The following is a 23,777-nucleotide window of genomic DNA, read 5'->3' as shown; positions in this document are numbered from 1 at the left end:
ACCAGTTCTATCCTCGGGGGTTGCCATCTTGATTTTTTCAATCTTCATTGAATTTTTTTTTTTGCTTTTTCTAATGTGTGCACGTGCAGACCATTTTAGGTGCAAATGCGCACGTCTGGCATGCGCACAAGTGAAATGAGCGCTCGTGTGCAAACATTTTTGCGCTCCGAATCGGTAGTAACGCCGGCAGGAACCCACCCTTGGTCTTACATACAGCCTTTGGGTCACATTGATACCCTTGTAACAGGAGAAAGTGTTATAGGTCCATTTCTCCCATTCTTACCTATATAATGACATAGAAATTGGATGGATTACAACAGGAATCTGGAACAGCTTTTGAGGGAAGTAAAATGATTCTATTATACTGACCTTCTAGATTGCAGAAACACACATGTTTTGCTTTTCAGTTGCTGGAAGTCTACTTCATTTGAAGCAGTTCCATGTTAAAAAGTGGAGAAGTCCTTTTGACAAAGTCCAGAAGCCCTGGCAGTCTTCCCCTCAAAAAGAAAGCATGCTATCCACAAGGATACACTGCCTTATTCCATGTTTCTTTATTCCTCACAAATCTAGTTTGTTAATCAAGTGAATTGGGGAAGCAGAGATTTAGTTACTATTTTATAACAGCATTAGCAGGCAAATGAGCAATCAAATAATCTTTACCCTCACGTTGGCTTCCAGGTAATTATACAGGACATTGATGGAAATGGTGAGATCTCCATTGTTAAAGGGGTAAGACCTGTTCCAACCTTGCGCTCCAAATTTCCTCCGTTCCGCTACCACTGCGTGGAAGTAGCAGAGGGCAAAGAGAACGCACTTAAACTCAATTTCCTTGGTGCACATTTCCAGGGTATCCTAAAGGGATGCATAGAAAGAAAATATATGCACAAATTACAATGATATCGTTTTGTTACAATGCTTATTGCTTTACAGGTAGTCCTCAACTTACAACTACAATAGAGCCCCAAATTTCTGTTGCTTAAATAACAGAAACCGTTAAATGAATTTTGCCCCACTTTCTTGCCACAGTTGGTAAGTGAATCACTGCAGTTGTTAATTTAGTAGCACGATTACTAAGTGTACCTGGTGTCCCTAGTGACTTTACTTGTCAGAAAGCCACAAAAGGTGATCACATGGCCTTGGGACGCTGCAACCGTCCTAAATATAAGCCAGTTACCAAGTGTCTGAATTTTGATCATGTTACCATGGGGATGCTGCAACAGTCATAAGCATGAAAAACAATCATAGAGTCACTTTTTTCATCGCAGTTGTAACTTTGGTCAATAAACGAAATGGTTGTAAGTTGAGGACTGTCTGTAATTCAGGGAAATTGCTCAGAAAACATGGCAGATGTACATTTAAATTCCTTTGGTTGTAATCCAGGGTTGTTCTTCTACACTAGGCAACCCCTCGCTCTTTTTAGGACACACACAAGATCCCGTCACTCAAGCACTCTCATTTGATCTCCATCAGAGTGCAGAATGCTTCCTGTTTTCAGGAGAATGGAGGAACGAACAGCATCATTTCTTAAGGTGTATCTGCCTTTAGGGCTACTCATCCATCACTTTAATAGGGTTTTAGTTAGGCACTAATATATTGGGAAGAGGGCTCCATTAGACCTTATGTGCTCATTATAGTTTTATGGGGAATGCCATATGGTGACCACAATCTTTTAAAAGTACTATTGTAATTCATGTTAAATAGTTATCCGGCCATATCCATAATTAAAGACAGAAATAGCACCCTATCTTTATATTATTATTAATTTTAAATACAGTATTTTCCAGTTACCAATACAAATCATGTTGCAAAAAATGGTAATGACTTCATATAATAAGAATAATAATACAAAACATACAAAAACCTGCCACAAAAACACCCTTCCCCTAAAAACCTAGCACTGTACAATTACAGCAATCTACCAATCTTTCATTTAACAGTAGAAATATACTTCATTGACTAATTAAAATACAGACTTAAAAATAAACGGTGTCCTCAGCAGGGCTACAGAAGCTGTAAGCTAAATTTCAAATACCCTCACTCACAGCAACTAGGTATAAAAGTGGTGTTGTAAGATGGGTGTAAAATACTCCTCCTGTTGTGGAAATTCAACTGGGAACTGCAAAAGCAGAGCAATGACAAAGGCATTTTCTAGAGTACCATAATCTAAACTTCACTATTGGTCTAACAAAATACTGCACTTGTGAAAATGCCCAAGGCATTAGGAACACCACTAATCTGATTCTTTCTAGAGAATTTAGAGTTACTGTAGTATTCTGACAAAGAATATAAATCGGTGGAAAATTAAATAGAAATCAGAAGCAAGGAAGAGTAGACCAAAAGGCTGCCAGGAAATTCTAGTTGTAGTTTTTAAGGCTTTAAGATGGTACCATTGTTTTGCCTTACTCAATTTTTGACTGAACCTTAAAGTTCTTAATTTCTTTAGTATTTTAGTATCATCAGATGACCCACTATCACTAAAGCCCTTGTTTTAAAAAAAAACCATTGAGATCTGAATTCTGTTCCCACATGTGTACCTGCTTTTTCAGTTTTAGTATTTTGGCCAGAAGGAGTCACAGTTGTGATATACAGAATGGGAATGGTTCTCCCAGATTCTCCCAGATGCAAGGAAAGGAGTAATTTTAGGGTCAAGTTTGACCTCAGCTATGTTTTTGACATAGTGACAATTCTTCTAAGTCCTCATCTTGTTATGATGTGTTCTGTCGCTTGGCTCTTCGTAAAGGTCTAAAAATTTACTTAGGCAAACTAGAAAAAAATATTCTAAGCTTGAAGGAAATAAGTAGCACATGTTCAGAACACAAAGGCTGTCCTAATCTCCAGAAGCAAGACAAAACTTCAGTATCTGTTCTAACCAATGAAGTGCTGGCAGCCCTCCCAAATAAATCAAACCAATTGTTGTGTTAGTATTTAAGAACTAGGACTTGAGGCTAGAAAGGCATAACAAATTGGACAGAGGAGTTTGTTTACCTGTGTAAAGAGGTCGAGGGCCTTGTGTAAGTTGGCATACATGCCAGTTGGAGGCTCATTTGTGATTTTAATGGCGTTTTCTAGCAGGCCCTGAGGAATAATGTGAGCATCGGGACAAGGAGCAGGTTCAGCACTCATAAATACGCGGTAATCGTCGTGGCTCCCAATGCTGTAGCGCTCCACTTTCTTATCCAGCGTGCTCAGCCACTTGGCTACCAGATGTATATTCTGCAAGATTGTAAAATTAAATGACTTGGCACTGACGAAGTTTAACTTGTCTTTTTGGTCTGGCAATGACTGGACTGCTATTTTAAACTGCCCCTGTCTTCTGTTCCAAAGCTTTGACCCCCCTCTCGTTGAAAAAATGCTCAGCCTCCTGCATTTGTCTACGAAGCTGTGGTAGGGCAATTCTTTGCTGACTCTGCTATGTGTGTTTAGAGTTCCCTGCATTGGATGTGTATTATCATGAGTATGTTATTTATAATTTCTTCTCTTTGTGCTAGCCCAGATATCTTTTGTATTTAATGAGTAATGCTATTATGTAACAATGTGTGCTCTTTGGATCAGTCTTATTACTAAAAATGCCCCTCCTTCTGTTAATCAGAGGGAAGGGGTGTATTCACATTATAACTTAACAAATTTATCTAAAATGTGGGGTGCTTCTGTCTAAAGGTTGCAACAAGCTCCTTGGCATGTAATGGTGCGGTCGCCTTGTGACAGCCTCTGGTGATGGGCATTCTGCATTTCTGGGGCAAGCAAATATTTGGACATTTATTTATTGTGGGTTTGTTTTTGGATCAGAATGCAGACAGTTTGTGCAATTTGTGTGGACTACGCATTGACTAATTGTTTAATCACGTAGGAAAAAGGAATAGTGTGTGGAGTCAGTGCAGCTGACAAATCTAGGAATTGTAAACAGGAAATCTATGGGTATTCAATACCTGAAGAATGACCCAATGTCCTTCTACTGCAGCCACATCCAGAGCATTTTCAGCCACAACCTCTTGCCCCTGTCCCAGGGACACATTATGGATTTTCCCATTGTCTATGGTGAAACCAAGCTTTTGACCTAGGAGCAATAACACAGTTTAAAAACTGCACATGTTCATTGCTTGCTTTTGTTGTGATTTCCTTGCACTTTGTCCAGGTCTCTATACCCTGTTTCCTAGATAATAAGCCCAATCGGGATTTTGAGCGCGGGCCCTAAAATAAGCCCTCCCTCCTCCTCCTCTTGCAAACCCTAGCTCCCACGCCCATTGTCTTAGTGACGGCCGCAAAAAAAGAAGCAGGCCCAGCGATGCTAGGGTTGGCAAGAGTGTACCAGAAACAGAACTTCTGTTCCTCTCTGGATCAGCTGAGCTGCGGGCCACGGGGCGAGGTTAAGGGGTCTCGTGCACCTCAAAAATAATAGGACCTCCTTGAAAATAAGGCCAAGCGTTTATTTCTGGGGTCAAAAGAAAATAAGATCCTGTCTTATTTTTGGGGAAACACGGTATAACTATCTATACAATTAATAATTGGGTTGTCTATCTATGGACTGCACCAGCCAATGTCATATTATCTATAGGGAACATTTATCAACAGTGCCATATCAACTTACCTAGGGCTTCAACATCCTTCAGGGGATCCACTCCAGGAGAAAGAATGAAAAATATTGGTGTGGATTGACTGCTTTCTTCGTAGGACTTTGAGAATTCAACACTACGCCCTTCAACAAATTTACTTCCCATCTTCTCTTCCACAAAGTTTCTGAGAAAGTCATTTTTTTTTGGAAAGGGAGGGAAGGAGAGGGGCAGAGAGGGAGGAATAGAAGCAGCCAGGTACATTATTAAAACAAACAGTCTGGGGAATTATCAGTTCACTCAGTTTCAGTCATAGGGACTTTAGCTTGTTATCCTGTCAACAACTGCTTAAAAGTAAGTTCTATGAATTCCACCAGGCAGATTTAGACACACATGGATAGAACAGAGATATAAATAATTGAGATTGGCCCTTTCTCCACTACAAACTGATGGCAGAGATGCTCTATGTGTAATAGCACTGGAAATGGCAAGTTCCAATAGAATTCAGTAGTACATTATTAGCTTTCTGTATGAATGGTTTTGTAGTAAGCTACATAGTGTCCTCCAAATGTTTTGGACTACAGCTCTCCAGATCCCTGTCTACTGTTCACATTGCTTGAGGACCACAGGTGTTATAAAAGAAACTTTTTTTTAAAAAAAAAATCTGATTACCTATCCTTATTCTCAGGGAAACAGTCTGCTCGTTTTTCACTTGAGCCCCAAGCAACCAATCTTGAGTGGGGTTTTGTGCTATTAGTTTAGATAGCATAAATGTGTAATTCCGTTCTTGAGGTGGGGTAGATTCATCATTTACGAGCGTGAAAAATGGATGTTTTTGTTTGTATTGTTAAAACCACAGAAGTAACTTTAATTATGGGACCAAGCAAACCCCTAAATGAAATCTAGCTGACCATTTGCAACTGCTCCTACATGCTTGGATTCTTTCAGAATTATCAGCGTTTGCTATCAGCTGAAGCTTTCCGGAATTGTTGATAAAGGAACACGAAATGAGTGATATATATATATAGAGCTGTCTGAGCCCTGGTGCCCATGTCTTATGTGTCCCTGTCTGCAAGATGGATGTCTCTGTTGCTTGCCTTTGAACCTCTGGACTGTACAAACCTGTGTCTTCTTCTTGACTGTATAGCAGGAAAAAGGCCAGAGTAGACCAAAAGACTCACACCCTTGGAATAACATATCAAGCTATAATATGAGATGTTCCCCATGACAATATTCTTCAGTCTCCAGGTGAAGCACCCTCAGATTTCCTATTTTCCAAGCCTGCAGAAGACAACAGGATACATACTTGACTGCGTAGGTCATGCGGTCTGGCCTCATGCATCGCATCATGCACAGCTTTTGCAGGGCAGTCTTATTCTTCCACTCCTTCGGGAAAACTTCCTTTTCTGGGGTCTCCGATTCTACAAATTTTTTCCATCGCTTCGCAGAGCCTTCAATATCGCTGTCCAGGTTTTTGAATTCATCCATTTCAGAAAGCACCTGGGGATACAGCAACAGCAGTTGCATTGCCTTCTAATTCCCCATTCCCATGAGGGACTAGTTAGATCACTTGGTTCTTATCATTCTCCGTCTAGGTTTTAGATGTGTTGCAACAGAAAGAAATGAAGCAGCTCCTGTATTAGTAAAGTATTAAGAGGGGCTAATGAACTGTTTTGCATATTGTAATAGCAGGAATGGCAGACTATTGTGCAACCTCTGTTGAGGAAAAAAAAAAAACCTCAGCTAGGTCCTGCTAGGAAATTCCTGACTGGTCTTGCTGATCTCTTTCTTCTTCCAAGTGGGACAAAAGGATCAACTATCCTTGCCTTGGACAACGTAACTAAAGAAAGACAGGTAGCATGAACACTGGGGGAGGAGGGGAGTGACCATATGATGTTAAAGTTTTTGTTTCTAAGGGGACCTAAATCTGCAGGTAATCAAATTCAGACCATATTTTGGTCCTTTAAAAAGTTATAATAAAGGACACATTTTTCATCTCCAGATGTACAAACTTACTAAGGCATACTTTCCATATGGTTTCTTTAGCTTTATCCATTTACGACATTGCCATTTTATTATAAAATATCCTCAAAAGATAGTTCTGATGAACAATTTGTAAATGGCCCCCTCCCCAGTAACCTGCACTTCCCAGACATGGAAGACTGTTTATACTTAAAGAAGCAATTGATCACAAAACTATGTTAATGAGTATGACGTGGTTATCCAAATACAACATGTTTTCCATTGTGGTGGTCTTTAATAGGACCCAGCCATTTCTCTGGGATTAAAATAGCCCTTGACCTAATGATGATCTTGGCAGTCTATTGTATTTTCCACTATGGAAAACAGCAAGATAAGGGACTGGATGTGGACCAAGGTCAATGATACCCAACAGGATAAACTGTTTTTGCCAAGTGATGCCATAATACTGCCCCTAATCAATAATGAAGGATCCAGCTGCTTCTTGGACCTCCCTGAACAGATTTGAATGGTTTGGATCGATGCAGATTTGGTATGCAGACGGAATGGCTGTGGCTACCGCCCCCCCGGTTCAACCAATGTATTCCATCACTGGCCATTGGGGGCGAGCAACTGGCCCCCGTGGAGCGGGCGCGCAATTTGGGCGTCCTCCTAGACGCCCGGCTGTCTATGGATGATCATGTGGCAGCCGTGGCGAGGGGGGCGTTCCACCAGGCTCGCCTGGTGCGCCAATTGTGCCCCCTATTGGACCAGGATGCCCTCCGCACAGTCACTCACGCGCTGGTGACGTCCCGCCTGGACTACTGTAACGCTCTCTACATGGGGCTCCCCTTGAGATGCACCCGGAGACTGCAGCTGGTCCAGAATGCGGCCGCGCGGGCAATCATGGGGAGAACTAGGTTCTCCCACATAACACCTCTCCTGCGCGAGCTGCACTGGCTCCCTGTGGTCTATCGGGTGCGCTTCAAGGTGTTAGTTACCATCTTTAAAGCGCTCCATGGCACAGGACCTAGCTATTTGCGGGATCACATTCTGCCCCATACATCCCTGCGACCAATTCGCTCTCACAGAGAGGGACTCCTCCGGGTGCCGTCCACTAGGCAGTGTCAGAGGGCGGCGCCCAGGAGTAGGGCCTTCTCTGTGATGGGCCCAGCCCTCTGGAATGACCTCCCCCCAGATATCAGGATAACGACCGACCTCCGCTCCTTCCGCACGAAACTCAAGACCCACCTGTTCCAACTAGCCGGCCTGGCTTAATCAGAACCTTCTAACCTCCCTGGCAATTTTAATTATTTAAATGTAAATTTTGGGGTTTTTTAAATTGTTTTAATTGTCGTAACTTATTATTATTTATTTTAACCTAGTGGCTGCTCATTTGTATCTGATTTGTTAAACATTGATTTTACCTCCTCCATGCCACACCTGTTTATTTGATTTGATTGTACGTCGCCCCGAGTCCCTTTGCGGAGAGGGGGCGACTGATAAATCGAATAAATAAATAAATAAAATAAAATTAGAATGTATTCAGAACTAATTCATACCTGTCCAGCCACTACAATGGTAACAAACTGCAACTACTTTTGAAATCTACATTGTAAAATCACCCTTATACCATGCTTCCTCTTGCATATCTTACTCCAGGTCTTTGCTGTCCTGCAGCTCATATCTCACCTTTAAAACTAAGTATAAAGCGGGCCTACCAAAAGGCATGCACCGCCTAGCCAGCACCTCATCTTGTAACTGAAGCAAATTGTTCATGAAGATGTTTATATCTATTATGGACTCTACTACAGATATGAGGCCTAGCACCAGTGATGGGTTCGGACCAGTTCGCTAGTGGTTTGGCGGCCTGGGTCGCTGGAACTGGCAGCAACCCAGGCCTGCCAAGGTCCCGAAATGGTTCTCCTGGTGGCGCCATGGGTGGCACCATCTTGTTTTGGTTCTGTGCATGCGCAGAATAATTTTTATTGTACTGTGCATGCTTGCACAGTGCACATCAAGTGTGCGTGCGCACTGTGCGTCCACGAGCAAACCGGCAGTAGTGGCTGCTGGAACCCACCCCTGCCTAGCACTTTTCATGGCTCCCTCTAAGTTACTAAGAAGAGATTAGGCTACAAATAGTGGTTTTGAGCACACCTTAATTCCACCCCATCCTTGACCTAATAAGAATTCTACTGGAGATGTCAAGCCAGCTTTAAAGGGAAAACGCAGAAGGAAGTCTAGTTCCACTGGATTCACTTCTTTTTTAACCAGCAAGACCTAAGGAAGATGAGAAAATTAGGAATGTTACAAATGATATACCTTTCTTCAAACAAACAAACAACAGCTTCGAAGTCAAATTCATGTACCTTCCAGTGGTGAATTTCAAAATATTTTAGAACCTATTCTGTAGGTGTGGCCTACTTTGTGGGCGTGGCTTGGTGGTCATGTGACTGGGTGGCAGTGGCCAACTTATAAAATGTGGTGAAACTCATTTAACAACGCTCTTGCTTAGCAGCCAAATTTTGGGCTCAATTGTGATCATAAGTTCTTTCTTTCTTTCTTTCTTTCTTTCTTTCTTTCTTTCTTTCTTTCTTTCTTTCTTTCTTCTTTCTTTCTTTCTTTCTTTCTTTTCTTTCTTCCTTCTTTCTTGTTTCTATCTCTCCAACTTTCTTTCTTTCTTTTTCCTTCTTTCTCTTTCTATCTTTGTCTCTCTCTTTTTCTCTCTCTCTCCCTTCCTTCCGTTCTTTCTCTCTTATTCTTTCTCTTTCTCTCTCTCTCTCTCTCGCTCGCCCCCCCTCTCACATACACATGCCTTACAGTTGGCGAAAATTTCTGTTTTGCCAGCTGGGAGGCTGGCAAAGAAGCCTTGTTTTCCCTGCTGCCCGCAGCTCTCGGAGGAAGGAGACAGGGAAGCGAGCCCCAGGCCTCATCTCTGTGTAAAGAGGCGAAGAAGGAACAGGAGGGGAGTTGGAAAAGCCCCGCGTGGAACTCCCCTCCTGTTCCTTCTTCACTTGATTGAAGAAGCCATGTGGGGCGTGCTCCCTTGTCTTTGACAGTGGCCTTGTTTCCAATTGGGGGGGATCCATGCAGAAGGAGGAAAAACATGAATTTCTCCCCCCACCAATTGAAAATGAGGCCGCTGTCAAAATCAAGGGAGCGTGCCCCGCGTGGCTTCTTCAAACAGGCGAAGAAGGAACAGGAGGGGAGTTCGGCTGTTGGAAAAGCCCTGTGTGGAACCCTCTGAATGGATTCCCCGCCACCTTCAATGGAAACAAGGTAGTTATCAAAGAGAAGAGGCCACGTGGGCTTGTCAGGGCCTCCGGAAGAATGGGTACGCTAAGGCACGCTAAATTTCACCAACCGGTATGCCCGTACCGGTCCGTATTGGCTGAAACCCACTCCTGTGGTGAGCCTACATAAAAGGACATAATTTAAACCGGGAGGGGGGGGCTAGCTTGGGAATTCTGAGAAAGGGGAGCAAATGCAGATCTTTGTACAGTATACAAGTTGTCTTCAACTTAACAACCATTTCTCTAGTGATTGTTCAAAGTTGTAATGGAACTAAAAAAAGTGACTTATGACTGTTTTTTACATTTACGACCATTGCAGCATCTCCATGGTCATGGGATCAACATTTGGAAGCTTGGCAATTGGCATGTATTTACGATGGTTGCAGTATTCTGGAGTCATGTGATCACCTTTTGTGACCTTCTGATGAGCTGTTAATGGGAAGACACTTTATAACCATATTACTATAACAGCAGTGATTCACTTAACAACTGTGGCAAGAAAGATCACTGTCAGGTTTTCGACCAATGCCCTAATTAAATCATGAGCTTCAAGCCAAGCTTCAAAAGAAATCCAGTTATTTATTATGTCAGCACAGACCAAGTGAAGCGAACTCTGACCTCACTTAATTTGCGCCTTGGCTCTGACTCTGGTTCCCCTTCCTCCCAAGGTGTGTCATCAGTCACATTCCCCAATGAAGCAATTTCGCGGGTTATAGAAGTCACTCCCTCTGGCCACCGTGGATCTCCGTGGAGATGGCCTTGGCGTTTGCCGGCTAGAATGTGCTTTGTTTTAACTGAAGTGCAAGTTCCTCAATGCAGCCGCGAGGCTCGATTCTCTACCCCCCTGCCTATGGCAACTCAAGAGCAGGTCAAGAATGCTTCGTGAGTTGACAGTCATAAAATGAGGAAAGATTCACTTAGCAACTGTCTTGCTTAGCGACATAAATTTTGGGCTCAATTGTGGTCATAAGTTGAAGGCTACCTGTAGTGTGATTCCCTAGAATTGAATGCATTCGGACTACTGAAGATAATTTATAGCACAAATATCTGCTTGAGCTTTCAGTGAAACGAGGCCACATTGGTGGTAGTAGCCATGCCAATGTTGACCTTACTTCCCTAGAGTGCAATACTTAATGAGCTTTTCTAAATTGCAGCACTGAAAATCTATAGCCAAAATGATCCATAGGGTAATTGGCTGGGAATTAATAGAAGCTGTCCTCAAATCTAGAGAATGCCTGGCCGCATAAGTATTCTTTATTGCTTAGAGTTATTTCCACCCTGCCTTCTCCTTTAACCTTTCATGGCTAACTGCCTTCCAATTCCAGTTGCTTCATTTATTTATTCATTTATGAGCATTTTTTTTTCCTACATGAATTTTCTTGAGAAATTGGTTTCCCAACTTATTTTGCAATAAGACTGGTCTGCTTCTGCATTCTCTATTACAGGGTGATCCTTGGCCTCTTGGGGACCTTTATTCTCATTTGCAAAATATTCTGTGGTTTGGTTCATACATCTCATCACGCTATCATGTGGCTGGACTGTGGTTAAGGGGACGTGTAAATCCAGCCATTGTGGTTGATGTCTTAGCATGCTGTGTGAACACATTCTACTGAACAAGCCACGGCAAGTAAATAATGTGTCAGCTTAGTTTCTCATACTATACGGTTAGCCAATAGCCAGTGATATTTTCAATATAATAGCAACTTTTCTACATTCTTCTATCCTTTTTATCAGGCAGGAGTAAAATACTTTTTGTCATGATCATCATCCAGTCACTTTACCTGGAAGGCAACCTGGGCTAGAAAAATAAGTTTGTCTCTCTCGAAAAGTCCCCGAGCCGTGTACATGAAAACTGAATAGGTGATTTCATCTGTAAGGTTGATCACCCTGTGTTTCACATCCTCTGCTGGAGCTGTACGCTGAATAGCTTTCTCAAACACCACGTTGAAAGCCTGAACAGAAAGAGAAGAACAAGGAAAAGGAGCCAAAATGCCAAACCATGTGGGGTTTCAGGCAGATGCCTTGCTTTGTATTCTGGAACAGAAAGACACAAGCAAGGTACCATCTTCAAGAACATGAAGGGGTTACATATTTGGGCATGAGCAAAACATAAGGCCCAAGGTTTGACTCTATGGATCATAAGTCTCTATGGATCCCCCCCCCCCATTGCATCTGAGGAGTTTTCTTCCTGCTTGGATCTTAGTCATGCTTCCTCATCATAGACAAAAAGTCCCAATGGGCAGCTGTAAGGTTTCTGCAAAGAAAGCTGAATGTATCTTGGACTCCATAAGGAGAGAGGCAGTGGTGGGATTCAATTTTTTTTACTACTGTGGGCGTGGCTTGGTGGGCGTGGCAGGGGAAGGTTCCTGCAAAATCCCCATTTCCTCCCGATCAGCTGGGACTCGGGAGGCGGAGAATAGATGGAGGCAGAGCCAGCCAGAGGTGGTATTTACCGGTTCTCCGAACTACTCCAAATTTCCACTACCGGTTCTCCAGAACTGGTCAGAACCTCTGACAGAGGGAGCTATCTTTTGTACAAAAATAGAACCAATGACTATCCAAACAGCATGTTCTACTATTAGTTACCTTCAGGGAGAACTGATAGATGGGGTTGATTTTGTTTAGGTCATTTAATATAAAATACAACAGGGATGCCCTTTCTGCAGCTGGCCTGTAGTTCTCTCTGGCTTCATTGATTTGTATTTCAGTAACTTTAGCCTCTTTCACCTAAAGAAATACAAAAAAACCCCCACCGTTTTTAAAGAATAAAAAAAAAAGACCACGATGTGTGATGTCTATGTTGCTGGATTGGTAAATCACATGTACATTTCTCAGCGCTCTTGCTGGGTGCACAGTGTTGCAGAGTGAAGTTGAGCCAGCTAGCTTACTTTTTGTTCTATTTCATTAGCTGTGCGCTTTGTGGTCTCCAGGTTTTCTACCAAGGCTGTATCTCCTAAGAAGTTTCCTGATGCAGCAGAGAGTCTAGCTAGTAAGGAATCCTCTAGTTCTTTCAGGATGATCTTGAATTCATTCTGTTGCTTTGTGAGAGTAGCCTATACCAGAAACAGAGGGGGAGGGGGAGGGAGAGCTTTTGTTATTTATCAGCAAATCTCTTTTTTTCTTGTACCAAAGCCAGATCATTTGCAACATGGAGCTGCAGGTTCCTATCTTAGATGAGGTTACTGTGTAAAAATGGGATATGAATTCTTGGATTTTTCCATTAACATCAGGGGTGGATTCTACCGGTTCGGATGGGTTCGGGCGAACTGGTAGCTTCGACCATCAGCTGGAAGCGAACCGGTTCGCTCCGATGATGAAGTGGGGCCATCCACCCGCCCTGCGCTTAACTCACCTATATCTTCTCAGCGGAGTCGCGCGGCACAGTGGATTTCTGCGCCTCAGCTGTTTTCCTCCCCAACAGTAATGTGGAAGTTAAGTTTTCTCAAAATCATCCCACCAGTAGCATCCCACCACTGACTAACATTTCATTTATTTTAAATACACATTTATTTATTGTGAAGGCTACACATCAGTGCTATTCCCCTTTATAAAACACTTGGGTTGTTGCAGTCCTGGGACATAATAAACAAACATATTAAGGAAGAAGACCAATCTGAACACTTGTTTTAGATTCTCTGCTTTTTCAACTTGCCAAATAGGCTGGATGTCAGCTTCCATAATCTTTGTCAATCCTGGCTGAGGTTTAATAAGTGTCAATACATCTGTAGACTATCATATCAGGAAGGCTGACTTAAGACAATTTGCTTTCCTTTGGCATTACTAAGATGACTACTGCATAGTCCATAACTCAGAAGCCCACCACTAGTAATGATAATACCTTCAGTTCCTCTAAGTCAGGTCTTTCCTTAGCAACCACAGCAGCTAAAAGCTGGTCTTCCAAGCCATCCCTGGTAACCAAGAAGTTGATCAACGTGCACTGAGCCTGCATCTCTGGCTTGTAGTGGGGATTGAAGTACTTGGTGTGCAGAATCAGGCGAAAGTTGGGGTGGTATTCTACTTCCTTGTCTCCTATTTTAATGTATCTGGAAATAAGAGTTTGCAAATATGTGAAAATATTGCATAAACTAATGTAACTCACTTTTGTTTGTATTCACTATTGATGGGCAGAGCTACTATCTCTGTCCCACCATCATTTTGCTTTTTTTTTTTTTTTCATTTTAGTTTAGACTCGGTGATAGAAAATCAATGCTTTTTGTCTAGAACAGATGGTTCAATAGACAGGGAACTGCTTATCAGGTCAGATCATCAATTCATTTAGTTTAAGATTGTCTATGTAGACTGGGAGCCGTTGCCAAACGCTGAGCTAGTGCTATTGACCCATGCTTCAATTGGCAGAAAGCTATAGTTTTCTACAGTCTCTGTCTTTCTACGCTGTCAATCTTTATCCTGCACCAACCGCTTCTTTTTTGGCTTGTTGCCAAATGGTGGTATCTTGATTCCAGCCGCTCAGGTACAAAGCTATGGGTAAAGCTCCCTGGCTTTACTGCACTGTCCTCCTTTTTGGATCTGACCAGCCATCGGCCAATCATATTCCAGTCAGAGCAGCGATGCAGTGATGGGGCTTGGGGTGATGGCAAATGTTGACTGGTGGCTGACTTGATTATAAGCAGCTATCCAAGCTTATCATTACGCCAAGACCAGGGGTGAAACCCAGCAGGTTCTGACAGGTTCTGGAGAACCGATAGCGGAAATTTTGAGTAGTTTGGAGAACTGACAAATGTCACCTCTGGACGGCCCCAGAGTAGGGTGGGAATGAGGATTTTGCAGTATCCTTCCCCTGGAGTGGGGTGGGAATGGAGATTTTGCAGTATCCTTCCCCTGCCACACCCACCAAGCCATGCCCACCACGCCACGCCCACCAAGCCATTCCCACAGAGCCGGTAGTAAGAAAAATTGAATTTCACCACTGGCCAAGACGTCTATCAGAAACCAGGGAAGTTCCATGGTAAAGCAGAACGGGCATTTGCAAAACCCAATGGCAGCAATCCAGATTGCTGAACAGCTGATCAGCGGGCTGGACAAACTGTGGTAAAGCAAGAAGTTTATGTTGATCAGATTTGAGACCGACACCTTTTTTTTTTCTTTGTAGTGCAGCTCCCCCTGATCCCCGGTCAGTTTTTCTATGGCTTCTAAGGGACTGCAGGATAACTTGATGATAGCTGCCACCACCCGTTCTTTCTATCTGAAGTTAAAAAGGAGGGCAGCCCAAGACAAGCGCTTGGAGCCCCAGGGGAAGGGCTGTGCCTTGTCAAATGGCCAACAGATGCAGGCTGTTTACTAATTGCACTTCCAGCAGAACAGCTAGTAAAGTGTATTAGATTAAAGGGAAAACACTACTCAAATTGGCACAGCTCAGGATCACCTAAGGTGGCCTTATGATCTAAGAATGAGATGAAAGCAATTATCGTGAGGCCAGGGCAAAAGAATTTATTACAGTTAGATGCAAATAAAGGCTTTAAGTCAGGTTGCCCCGGTTTCACAAATGAATCTTTCTGCGTCCTATTCTGGAGATGCTGCAGGGGGAAACTAGATAATTTCAGCATGCAAAGCAGATTCACGGCACTAAATTGTAATAGAGCAGCCCCTTTCCATATCCGCTCATCTTATGCAACACATCTTGAAAAAAAGAGATTAATTAGGTAAGGTCAAGGTTAATGAGGGACATTGTGATGCTGGAAGTTGGCCATTGCAATGAAAACTAGTAAAAATAGCTTAAAGTGGAGTGAGATTTGTGTTGTCAACCCACACAAGAGTGACAGATTTCAATATCCTTTTGGATAGATTCAGAGACACGAGCACAAACAGCACAACTTAAAAATATTTGCTGTCATTGGGGTTTTTTTTTTCTCTCTCTTTGATTTTCATTATAACAACTTAAATTATCAACATTCTGGAGCATTTATGATTCAAGATGTATAATTTGAAACAGGTACGAAGTGGAAGCAATCCTGTTTTTTCTATCCTTAAATAGCACTCCGGAATTCGATATAAATCTCCTGTGCTAGGAAAAGATTTAGTGAATTTTAGTTAAAATCCTTTGGGTGAAAACAGACCCAAAGTGCACTTAAAATTGCTTTGCAGCTTGTTGCTTTGTGATGGCTGGCAGGGCAATAATGTTCTTCTCCTCTTGGGACACCTCTGAATGGAGTGAGACCAGTCCCAACGTTATCAGTCTTGGTTACGTCAGAGGGAAACTTTGTGCCTACAAAGGTAGATGTGGATAAAAGCCAGCAGGCCAAGACTTGCAATTCTGAGTCAGTTTAAAGGAAAAGGGCATGAGCCTGCCATTTCTGAAACTCTTACTGCTGTCCTAAATCCACTCGTGGATAACCAGAGACACTTCGCTGCTTAAGGCAAAAGGGTGTATGGTGCTCCCTCCTGATCCTGAAAGGGGGAGGAAGCCCTAATTCAAATGGCAGTGGCACCTGACAGATAAGCAATGGCATACAATGGAGTCCCTTCGGGGAGAGGGGGCGGTCTATAAATCAAATAAACATAAACTTAACATACCATCATCCACCACACTTGAAAACAATGAGCTAATTTGGGAACTAATTTGGACAGATCGTGCAGTTTACACGTTATTGTAATATGAAGAGTAAATAAATTAAAATTGCAGAGATGTTAAACAGCTGTAGCCCAGTGTTGGGATTCAATTTTTTTTACTACCGGTACTGTGGGTGTGGCTTGGTGGGCGTGGCTTGATGGGCATGGCAGGGGAAGGACACTGTAAAATCCCCATTCCCTCCTGATCAGCTGGGACTCGGGAGGCAGAGAATAGATGGGGGTGGAGCCAGTCAGAGGTGGTATTTACTGGTTCTCTGAACTACTCAAAATTTCCACTACCGGTTCTCCAGAACTGGTCAGAACCACCTCTGCTATAGCCCTCTGTTGGTGTTAGAGCTCAGTGAAAACTCAGAAGGCTTACAGATAAGTATCTCTAGCCTAGGATGAGAGGGAGAGACACAGAGAAGAGAGGGGGGGGAGGGAGGGGGGAAAGACAGAGAGGGAGAGGGAGGGAGGGAGGGAGGGAGGGAGGGAGAGATTGGTTACAAAACCACTATTGGAGGCAGTCAGTAAATGAGGGTTTTCTGTCATACTTCATCATTCATTATCCTTAAGGTTAGGTGAGGTGACCTCTCTGGTCACCAGCCAGTCACTCACAATTGTTTCATTCTCAGAGTTTATTTTGTGTGTCAGCATTTGTTTCCTTGTGTTCCTTCCTCACCTTTCTCTCCATTTCTGAACCCAGCAATCTCTAGCTTCCAAAAAGATAGAGAAGAGCCTCCTCACTTCATTTGGGGAAGACAAGGAAGTCAGTGGAGGGTTCCTACCGATTCAGACCGGTTTAGCCGAACCTGTAGTGGTTTGGTGGCCTGGGTCGCTGGAACCAGCAGTGACCCAGGCCTGCCACGCCCCCGAACCAGTTCTCCTACGGCGGTGCCATCTTGATGAACCGGCAGTAATGCCGTCAGTAACCTACCCCTAAGGCAAGTGCATACATGCAGTTCTGTATAAACAATATTTTTTTTCATTTTAGAACACTGTTGATGAAAAAAAATGAACAAACATGTCTGTTCCTCTTCCCTCAACAAAGTAACAGAGGTCTTGCTCTCCTCTTCTTTATCAAATGGTTGAAGATAATGTGACGGTGCTGATGCTTCAGCACCTCGTGATCTATTGATCAAAAGAGAGTTGTCTAGTGTGAGTGTAAAGTGAAGGGTTTTCATCGTGCGCCTTCTTTCTTGATTATCTTGCCTGCTCTTTCTTTTAAGACAGGGGTGTCCAAACTTGGGAAGCTTAAGACTTGTGGACTTCAACTCCCAGAATTCCCCAGCCAGCTGAAGTCCACAAGTCTTAAAGTTCCCAAGTTTGGACACCCCTGGACTAAGGCTTCATCTGGTTTAAAGCAACTTTTCTGTGCATTCTTGAATGCTAACTGGGTAAGTGGGTGTAAGAACACACAAACCCAATACAAATGCAAAACAACCTGCAAAAGTCAGAATGGTGCCTTAATGAAAGGTTTGAAAACTGCGAAAGCAAGTTGTTGAATTAAATTTGTGATATATTCAAAGAGGCCTGGGAGTTGAAGTCCACAAGTCTTAAGCTTCCCAAGTTTGGACACCCCTGTTTTAAGAGATTGCTAATCTGAGGTCATCTGCTTCTGCCTTTCTTTCCCAAAGTGCCCATGCCCAGAACAAATACTCTCTTCCTAGGATGCCTTTATCTATGTGTTGGTTTTACCAGTTTGGTGTAATGATTAAGGCACTAGGTTAAAAACTAGGACAGGATAGCTTCTAGGTTCTCCTTAGGGACAAAGACAACTGAATGGCCCTGGAAGGTCATCACTTTCATAGCCTTAGGGAAGAGGAAACAGCAAGCCACGCCTGAAAATCTTGCCAAGAAAACTGGAGGGAATTATCCAGGCAGCCTCTGTGAATCAGCACAATTGAATGGAAGGGAAAAAATGTATTTACTGTAAATACATCTTCTGTTGCTGTAACCGTAAAATATGCTTCACTAATCTTTGCTTGCATCAAATTCCCGCTCTTAGGACAACGAAGGCACACACACCAAATGCATCAACTTCCAGTGCAAACCGGGCTGCAAAGATACAATCAAGGGCTGTTGCAGCTGCAAATGCACTTACCTTCCTTTCTTAATTGTGTTTCGACCTAGCAGGGGGTCCAGCACAGGCTCTATTGTCTCTCCAATATTTTCAATAAGCAGCGTATCTCCATCAGAAACAGCTTTTTCAATGATATCTAGGTAGCTGGACAATTGATAATCAACCTTTAACATGTGTCACACAGTCTCTTGAGAACACACACAGACAAAAACCCTACTCTACTGAAAAAGAAGTCAAGTGCGTTTTCATAATCACTTGCAGTGGAGAGGCATGCTGGGAAAGGGAGCTCCATCAGGGCCACTGAAGCAGATGCCAGAGCACATAGGACTGGGATTGCTAATGTTTTTGGTGCCGAGTGGCCAAAGCGCACCTGTGTGCGTGCAAAACACCAAAATGCAATGCGAGCACCCTCTGCGCATGCTCCCTGCCTCTGCGCATGTGCTCCACCGCCTGTGCATGCACCCCGTCCTGCATAAACCCCACACATCTGCCTTGGCCCCCACCCATTTTTGGCTTCCAGGTTGGTGCGGGAGGCCCAAAATGGGGCATGGGGCACGCACACACATGAACCCCAAAAATGCAATGTGAGTGCCCTCCGCATGTGCCCTGCTCCCCATACATGTATGCGTGCATCACATGTGCATCCCATGCATGCCCTCTGCCCCCCACACATGTGCGGCAGAGACCCGAAGACCAGATGGCCAGCAGGACACGCATGCATGGTGGAGCTGGGCTGGGCTGGCCTTGGCGCACGTGCCATAGGTTTGCCATCCTGGACATAAGACATGAGAAGATTCAGTGAGAATTCAAGTGAACAGAGAGTGACAGACATTGCAAGATAGAAAAGCAGCAATGGAGTCCTCACACTAATTAACTACCCAATTAGATGAAATAGCCAATTAAATACTGAGTTGTAGATTGGCACTTGCTTGTGCTTGTCTATTCGGTTAATCATTTTAATCATTTTATGCAATGTGAATTTGTCATTGTTTTCCATGTGAGTCACCCAGAGTCATGTAAATTAGATGGGCAATTATATAAATTTAAATAAATAAATAAGCCCAGAACGCCTATTAAATCTGTGGAATTTGGGCAGAAGAAGTTGTAAAATTTACAAAATCTACCTGAATTAAATGGACTGGTACATAGGTTATTATGGCCTAAGAAAAACATCGAACAACGCAAGAAGGCAAACACAACAACAAAGCCACCTAAGGAGTGTGTCCTTGGATGCGTAAAGACCTGTGAGTGACACAGTCTGAAACTAGACCAACCGGAAACTGGCTACCATGTGGCAGTTTACACATCGCAGGGTAAAAGCTATGTAGCCCAACATGGTGAGTGACTATGACCACAATTGCTATAAGAAGGAGGGTTGGACAGAGGACATTTTGTGTGTAGATGCATCCATCTGGATGGCATCCATCTTCTTCTCGCCTGTTTCTTGATTAGCTTTTCTGGTGGAGTTAGGGAAGCATGGGGGAGTGAAAGATCTCAGTGTTGAATAATAAAGCTAGGAGATTAATAAAGAATTCTTTGTGGATAAAGTGTCATTGGGTGTGAATTACCTGCCTGTCCCAGATCCTGGAAATGTTGCTATGTCATTGAAAGATGACTGTGTGTTTCCCACCTAAACTCCTGGCTACTGATCAAGGCTCCAGTCATCTCAAGGAGCCTGTTCCCAGCCATTCCCTAAGTGTGGGGCATCGCAAGTGAGGAAATCTGATCGTGTGGGCTTTGAGGGGTGGTGCAAGGAAGATTGATTGAATGCAAAGAACGTGAAGGGGCTAATTATAATAATCCCAGAGATGCAAGCAAAATGAAGGTGTGTCTCAGACAGGGTGGGCTGCTGCAGGTTCGCACGGGTTCGGGAATCTGCCCAGTTTGGAAAACCCACAAATACTACCCCTGGCTGGCCCCGCGCACCCTGCCCCTCCCATCCCCTCCCAGGAGTCTCCACGCAGCCCATTTGGGATGCCAGGTAAGTACAGGGCCCGCATGGAGGCTTGGGGAGAGCAAACAATGGGCCTCTGGAAGGCTAGAAACAAGGCCATTTCTGGCCTCCGGAGGGTCTCCGGAGCCCAGGGGCGACTATTTTTGCCCTCCTGGAGGCTCGAGGGAGAAAATGCCCCCAGGAGGCCAACTAGACCATGCCCACCATGGCCACGCCCACCCAGCAACTGGGCAGAGAGCCCGTTGCTAAAATTTTTGAAGCCCATCCCTGGTCTCTGAGCAATTCTTGGTTTTGAGCCTATAAGGCTATTCTTTTAGAATAAAGCCCAAACCGAACAGATTAATGCTCGTTCACCTTTTCTGTCCAAGCCGGATGGCCTTCAGATCTCGTCCATGTTTGTTTTTGATCCATTTGATCCCTTGAAGCTGCGCGTCTACAATGAGGGGCCAGCGTTCTGTGTTGCACAGAATGGTTGCATTTTCTGTTGACATTCGGTCGCTGGGGAGCCCCTGGTTGTTCCAGGTTGCTATATCTGCATCGTCTGTTAACAGGGACAAAGGATCCAGGCCAGAGGTAATAGGAATTGGTACCTATCATGATGTTAAGATAAGAATGGACTGTTAGGATCGAAAAGGCACCGCCTGTGTTCAGCTGTAAATTTCTCAGATTTTGACAAGCCACTGTGAACATAAAACAGAACTTCACGATCTCTTTGCTTATCTGAGACTATCTCACTTGTTACTGGAAAATCAGGTGTTGGTTCAAGGAAGCACTATAAAGCAGCAGTTCTCTAAAGGGCAGATGAGCAGAGAGAAAGCAGCATCAAGGGAGCTTCAGGGCTCAGATGAGAAAACCCTGCAGATTGGATAAGGAGACTCACAGGCCAGGAGCTCCTCACTAATTTAGACAAATGACACAATGGTTAGAAAGAATCATAGATTTTTAGCAGGAATAGCCTGCAGGAATAACATCTTGTCCTCAAGATCTATCATCTCTTGGATATGCTGCACCCTTCATTGACAAACTATTATTTTGACAAAATGCATACATCTTGGCAAAACACTTGAGGGGGATATGATGCGTCAGTATTTTTCACCCTTCACATCTATCATCTGAAGAGAAGCAATGGGAGTAGGCCTTCCAGCAAGGACATCTTGCGTGTGACTCTCTCTAGGAAGGTTTGGCTGCTACTCATATTAACGTTCGTATTTTTAAGGTATGAAGCAAAGTTCCCTTCATTCCCCAAGGCTCTTTGTCATTTCTGTGCTACGGTATTACTTCTGAAAAGATCACTCTGAGGCTCAATTATTTTAATGGGTTGTTACAAAGTGCCCTGGAGAATAAAAGTAAAGGATGGTGTTTCCTTTCTTGGCCAAGAAGTCAAGAAATGGTCAGAGAGGTAGAGGTTTATAGTCTAAAGCTGGGCATAACCTGAAGAACCTGTCAGGCCTGCAGTTTTCTTTTGGATCTTTGGCCTGCCACACTTTCTATTATTCTACTATGCCTTTTTCTACTGTGGGAAAGATGGGAGGAGGGATTGTACAGAGTCACTTACTGTGTAGCCTAAACAAAATTATTTCTAGGAAGCCAAGGTCATCCTTTGTTTCTGTACTTCTGAACCTTACTGGAACTGGATGGGTGATGGACCATGTGATGGACTTGTGGGTGTGGGAGCAAGATCATGAACTTTCAACTAGGTGGGGAAAACCAGGAAGTTTTCAGATTCGGGTTTTCCCAGATGTGCCAACATGGCTCTCTTAATAAATTGGAACTATGAGCAATACTTAGCCTTGGACTCTGATTTAATTTTGGATGCTATTTGGAACCCTGACACTCTACTTCTAACCTAAAGCCACTAGGATTAGAAGCCAGACAGATCCACTGAAAGAGCATTCATCTTCTGGAATAGGTGGTTCACATAGACTTACCTTCAGCTGCTTTAAGTAAGGAGTCCAGAACTTATCCAGTAACTCGGTCCTATACTTTTTGGTAAAATACCCAACATAGGAAACAAATGCAGTAATCAGTAGCACATCCCCGCACAGAGTCTTTCCCTGTTCACTGAAATTTTCCACCGATTCAGCCCAGCGCACGTTTTCAGAGGCTAATCCACCAACAAGCCTTAGGAAACATTCCAAAAGGAGAGAAGGATCTGATTAGGACGTGTGAGGATCTAACCCAACCTGGCTTAAATAGTCAGTCATAGAATAGAAGGCAATATATGGCGCTCAGGGCTGAACTGCAGAGTCCTTAGTGCTCTCTGAGATTTGCTGTTTACTTCAGGACTGGGCTTCAAAAAGTTCAGCAACGGGTTCTCTGTCCAGTTGCTGGGTGGGCGTGGCCATGGTGGGTGTGGCCTAGTCGGCAGCGGGGAGGAGAGTGTTTCACCCTCTCCAGGCTCCGGAGGCTTTACTTGAGATTCTGGGAGGGTGAAAACTTTCCACCCGGGCTCCAGAGGTCTTCCAGGAGGCCTGGTTTTCCCCCTCCCCGAGCCTCCGCGTGTTTCATTACCTAAGTAGGTAACATCATCAGTGCTAGGGAATGTGGGGTTTGTAATAAACCACATTTATTCTGCACATTATTCAAAAGAGACAATTAAAAGGCTGAGGAGGAAACCAAACGATCCGAACATATCCTTTATATCAGCCTACACCCAAATAACCAGGGATTAACACCAGACAGACCATCAAGCGGAAAACAATGACCTCTTCAAGGAACTACCAAGGAGAAAACCACCAATAAGGAACTTGGGAAAATGACCAAGTATTTTTTTTTTCTTCATTGCAGGGGCTGCCCTCAGCTGTTGGGCTCTTTGGGAAAGAACAATCTGGCAATCAGAGTGTTTCCCCCTCCTCCCTTCAGCTACTGTGAAATACGATGTATAAAACCATAAACATTCTCATTTGAAGCAAGCACTTCCTGGTAAGTTCTGAAACCGCTCGGGTTTCTCATTATTAAAAGAAATCAGGGAGCATATAACAGTAGGATAGATCTGAGGGCCACAACAGTTTTCAGCAACATTTAAGCCACAACTTTTGTGAAGATCCATACCATAAGCCTTAGTGGGAGATGTGTACCGTAACTCTTTTCCTTGGTGATATACTTTGTGGCTTCTGGCAAGGGGCAGAGTGATGAGAATCAGTTAAGACTGTCATCTCCAGAGGACCCATAAAAGCAGAGAACATTGCTTGTTTATGAACAAACAGCCTTCTCCAAATGCTAACTGCAGTTCCTCTAAACAAACCACTCATCTTTGATTCATGCTTTCTCTCGTATGCAGTATTTTATTTTCAGGAAATGGTTCATGGCTTGCTGAGAAGCTGAACAATTTTCTTCATACCAGCTGGGACTTCCAGCCAGTTTGGGAGAATCAA

At 43.6% G+C, this 23,777-nt stretch overlaps 1 protein-coding gene across 1 annotated transcript in view; it reads right to left on the bottom strand.

Moving 5' to 3' along the window:
* The window catches only part of DNAH17 (dynein axonemal heavy chain 17), a gene marked incomplete at its 5' end in the record, with an annotated part of 137,252 nt that overhangs the window by 13,029 nt on the left and 100,446 nt on the right, over window positions 1-23,777 (bottom strand). Inside the window, 13 exons of the mRNA XM_081936791.1 lie at window positions 661-852; window positions 2,986-3,213; window positions 3,927-4,054; window positions 4,586-4,734; window positions 5,854-6,047; window positions 8,664-8,786; window positions 11,581-11,751; window positions 12,386-12,526; window positions 12,688-12,852; window positions 13,638-13,842; window positions 18,471-18,593; window positions 20,758-20,993; window positions 22,332-22,524. Coding sequence (XP_081792917.1) covers window positions 661-852; window positions 2,986-3,213; window positions 3,927-4,054; window positions 4,586-4,734; window positions 5,854-6,047; window positions 8,664-8,786; window positions 11,581-11,751; window positions 12,386-12,526; window positions 12,688-12,852; window positions 13,638-13,842; window positions 18,471-18,593; window positions 20,758-20,993; window positions 22,332-22,524 — 2,248 coding nt within the window. The remainder of the gene's footprint in view (window positions 1-660; window positions 853-2,985; window positions 3,214-3,926; window positions 4,055-4,585; window positions 4,735-5,853; window positions 6,048-8,663; window positions 8,787-11,580; window positions 11,752-12,385; window positions 12,527-12,687; window positions 12,853-13,637; window positions 13,843-18,470; window positions 18,594-20,757; window positions 20,994-22,331; window positions 22,525-23,777) is intronic.

The sequence above is a fragment of the Natrix helvetica genome (genome assembly GCF_964273705.1).
Source record: "Natrix helvetica genome assembly, chromosome: 1".
Lineage (NCBI taxonomy): Eukaryota > Metazoa > Chordata > Lepidosauria > Squamata > Natricidae > Natrix > Natrix helvetica.
The sequence above is the reverse complement of the archived record's forward strand: the minus strand, read 5'-3'. Positions and strand labels throughout refer to the sequence as shown.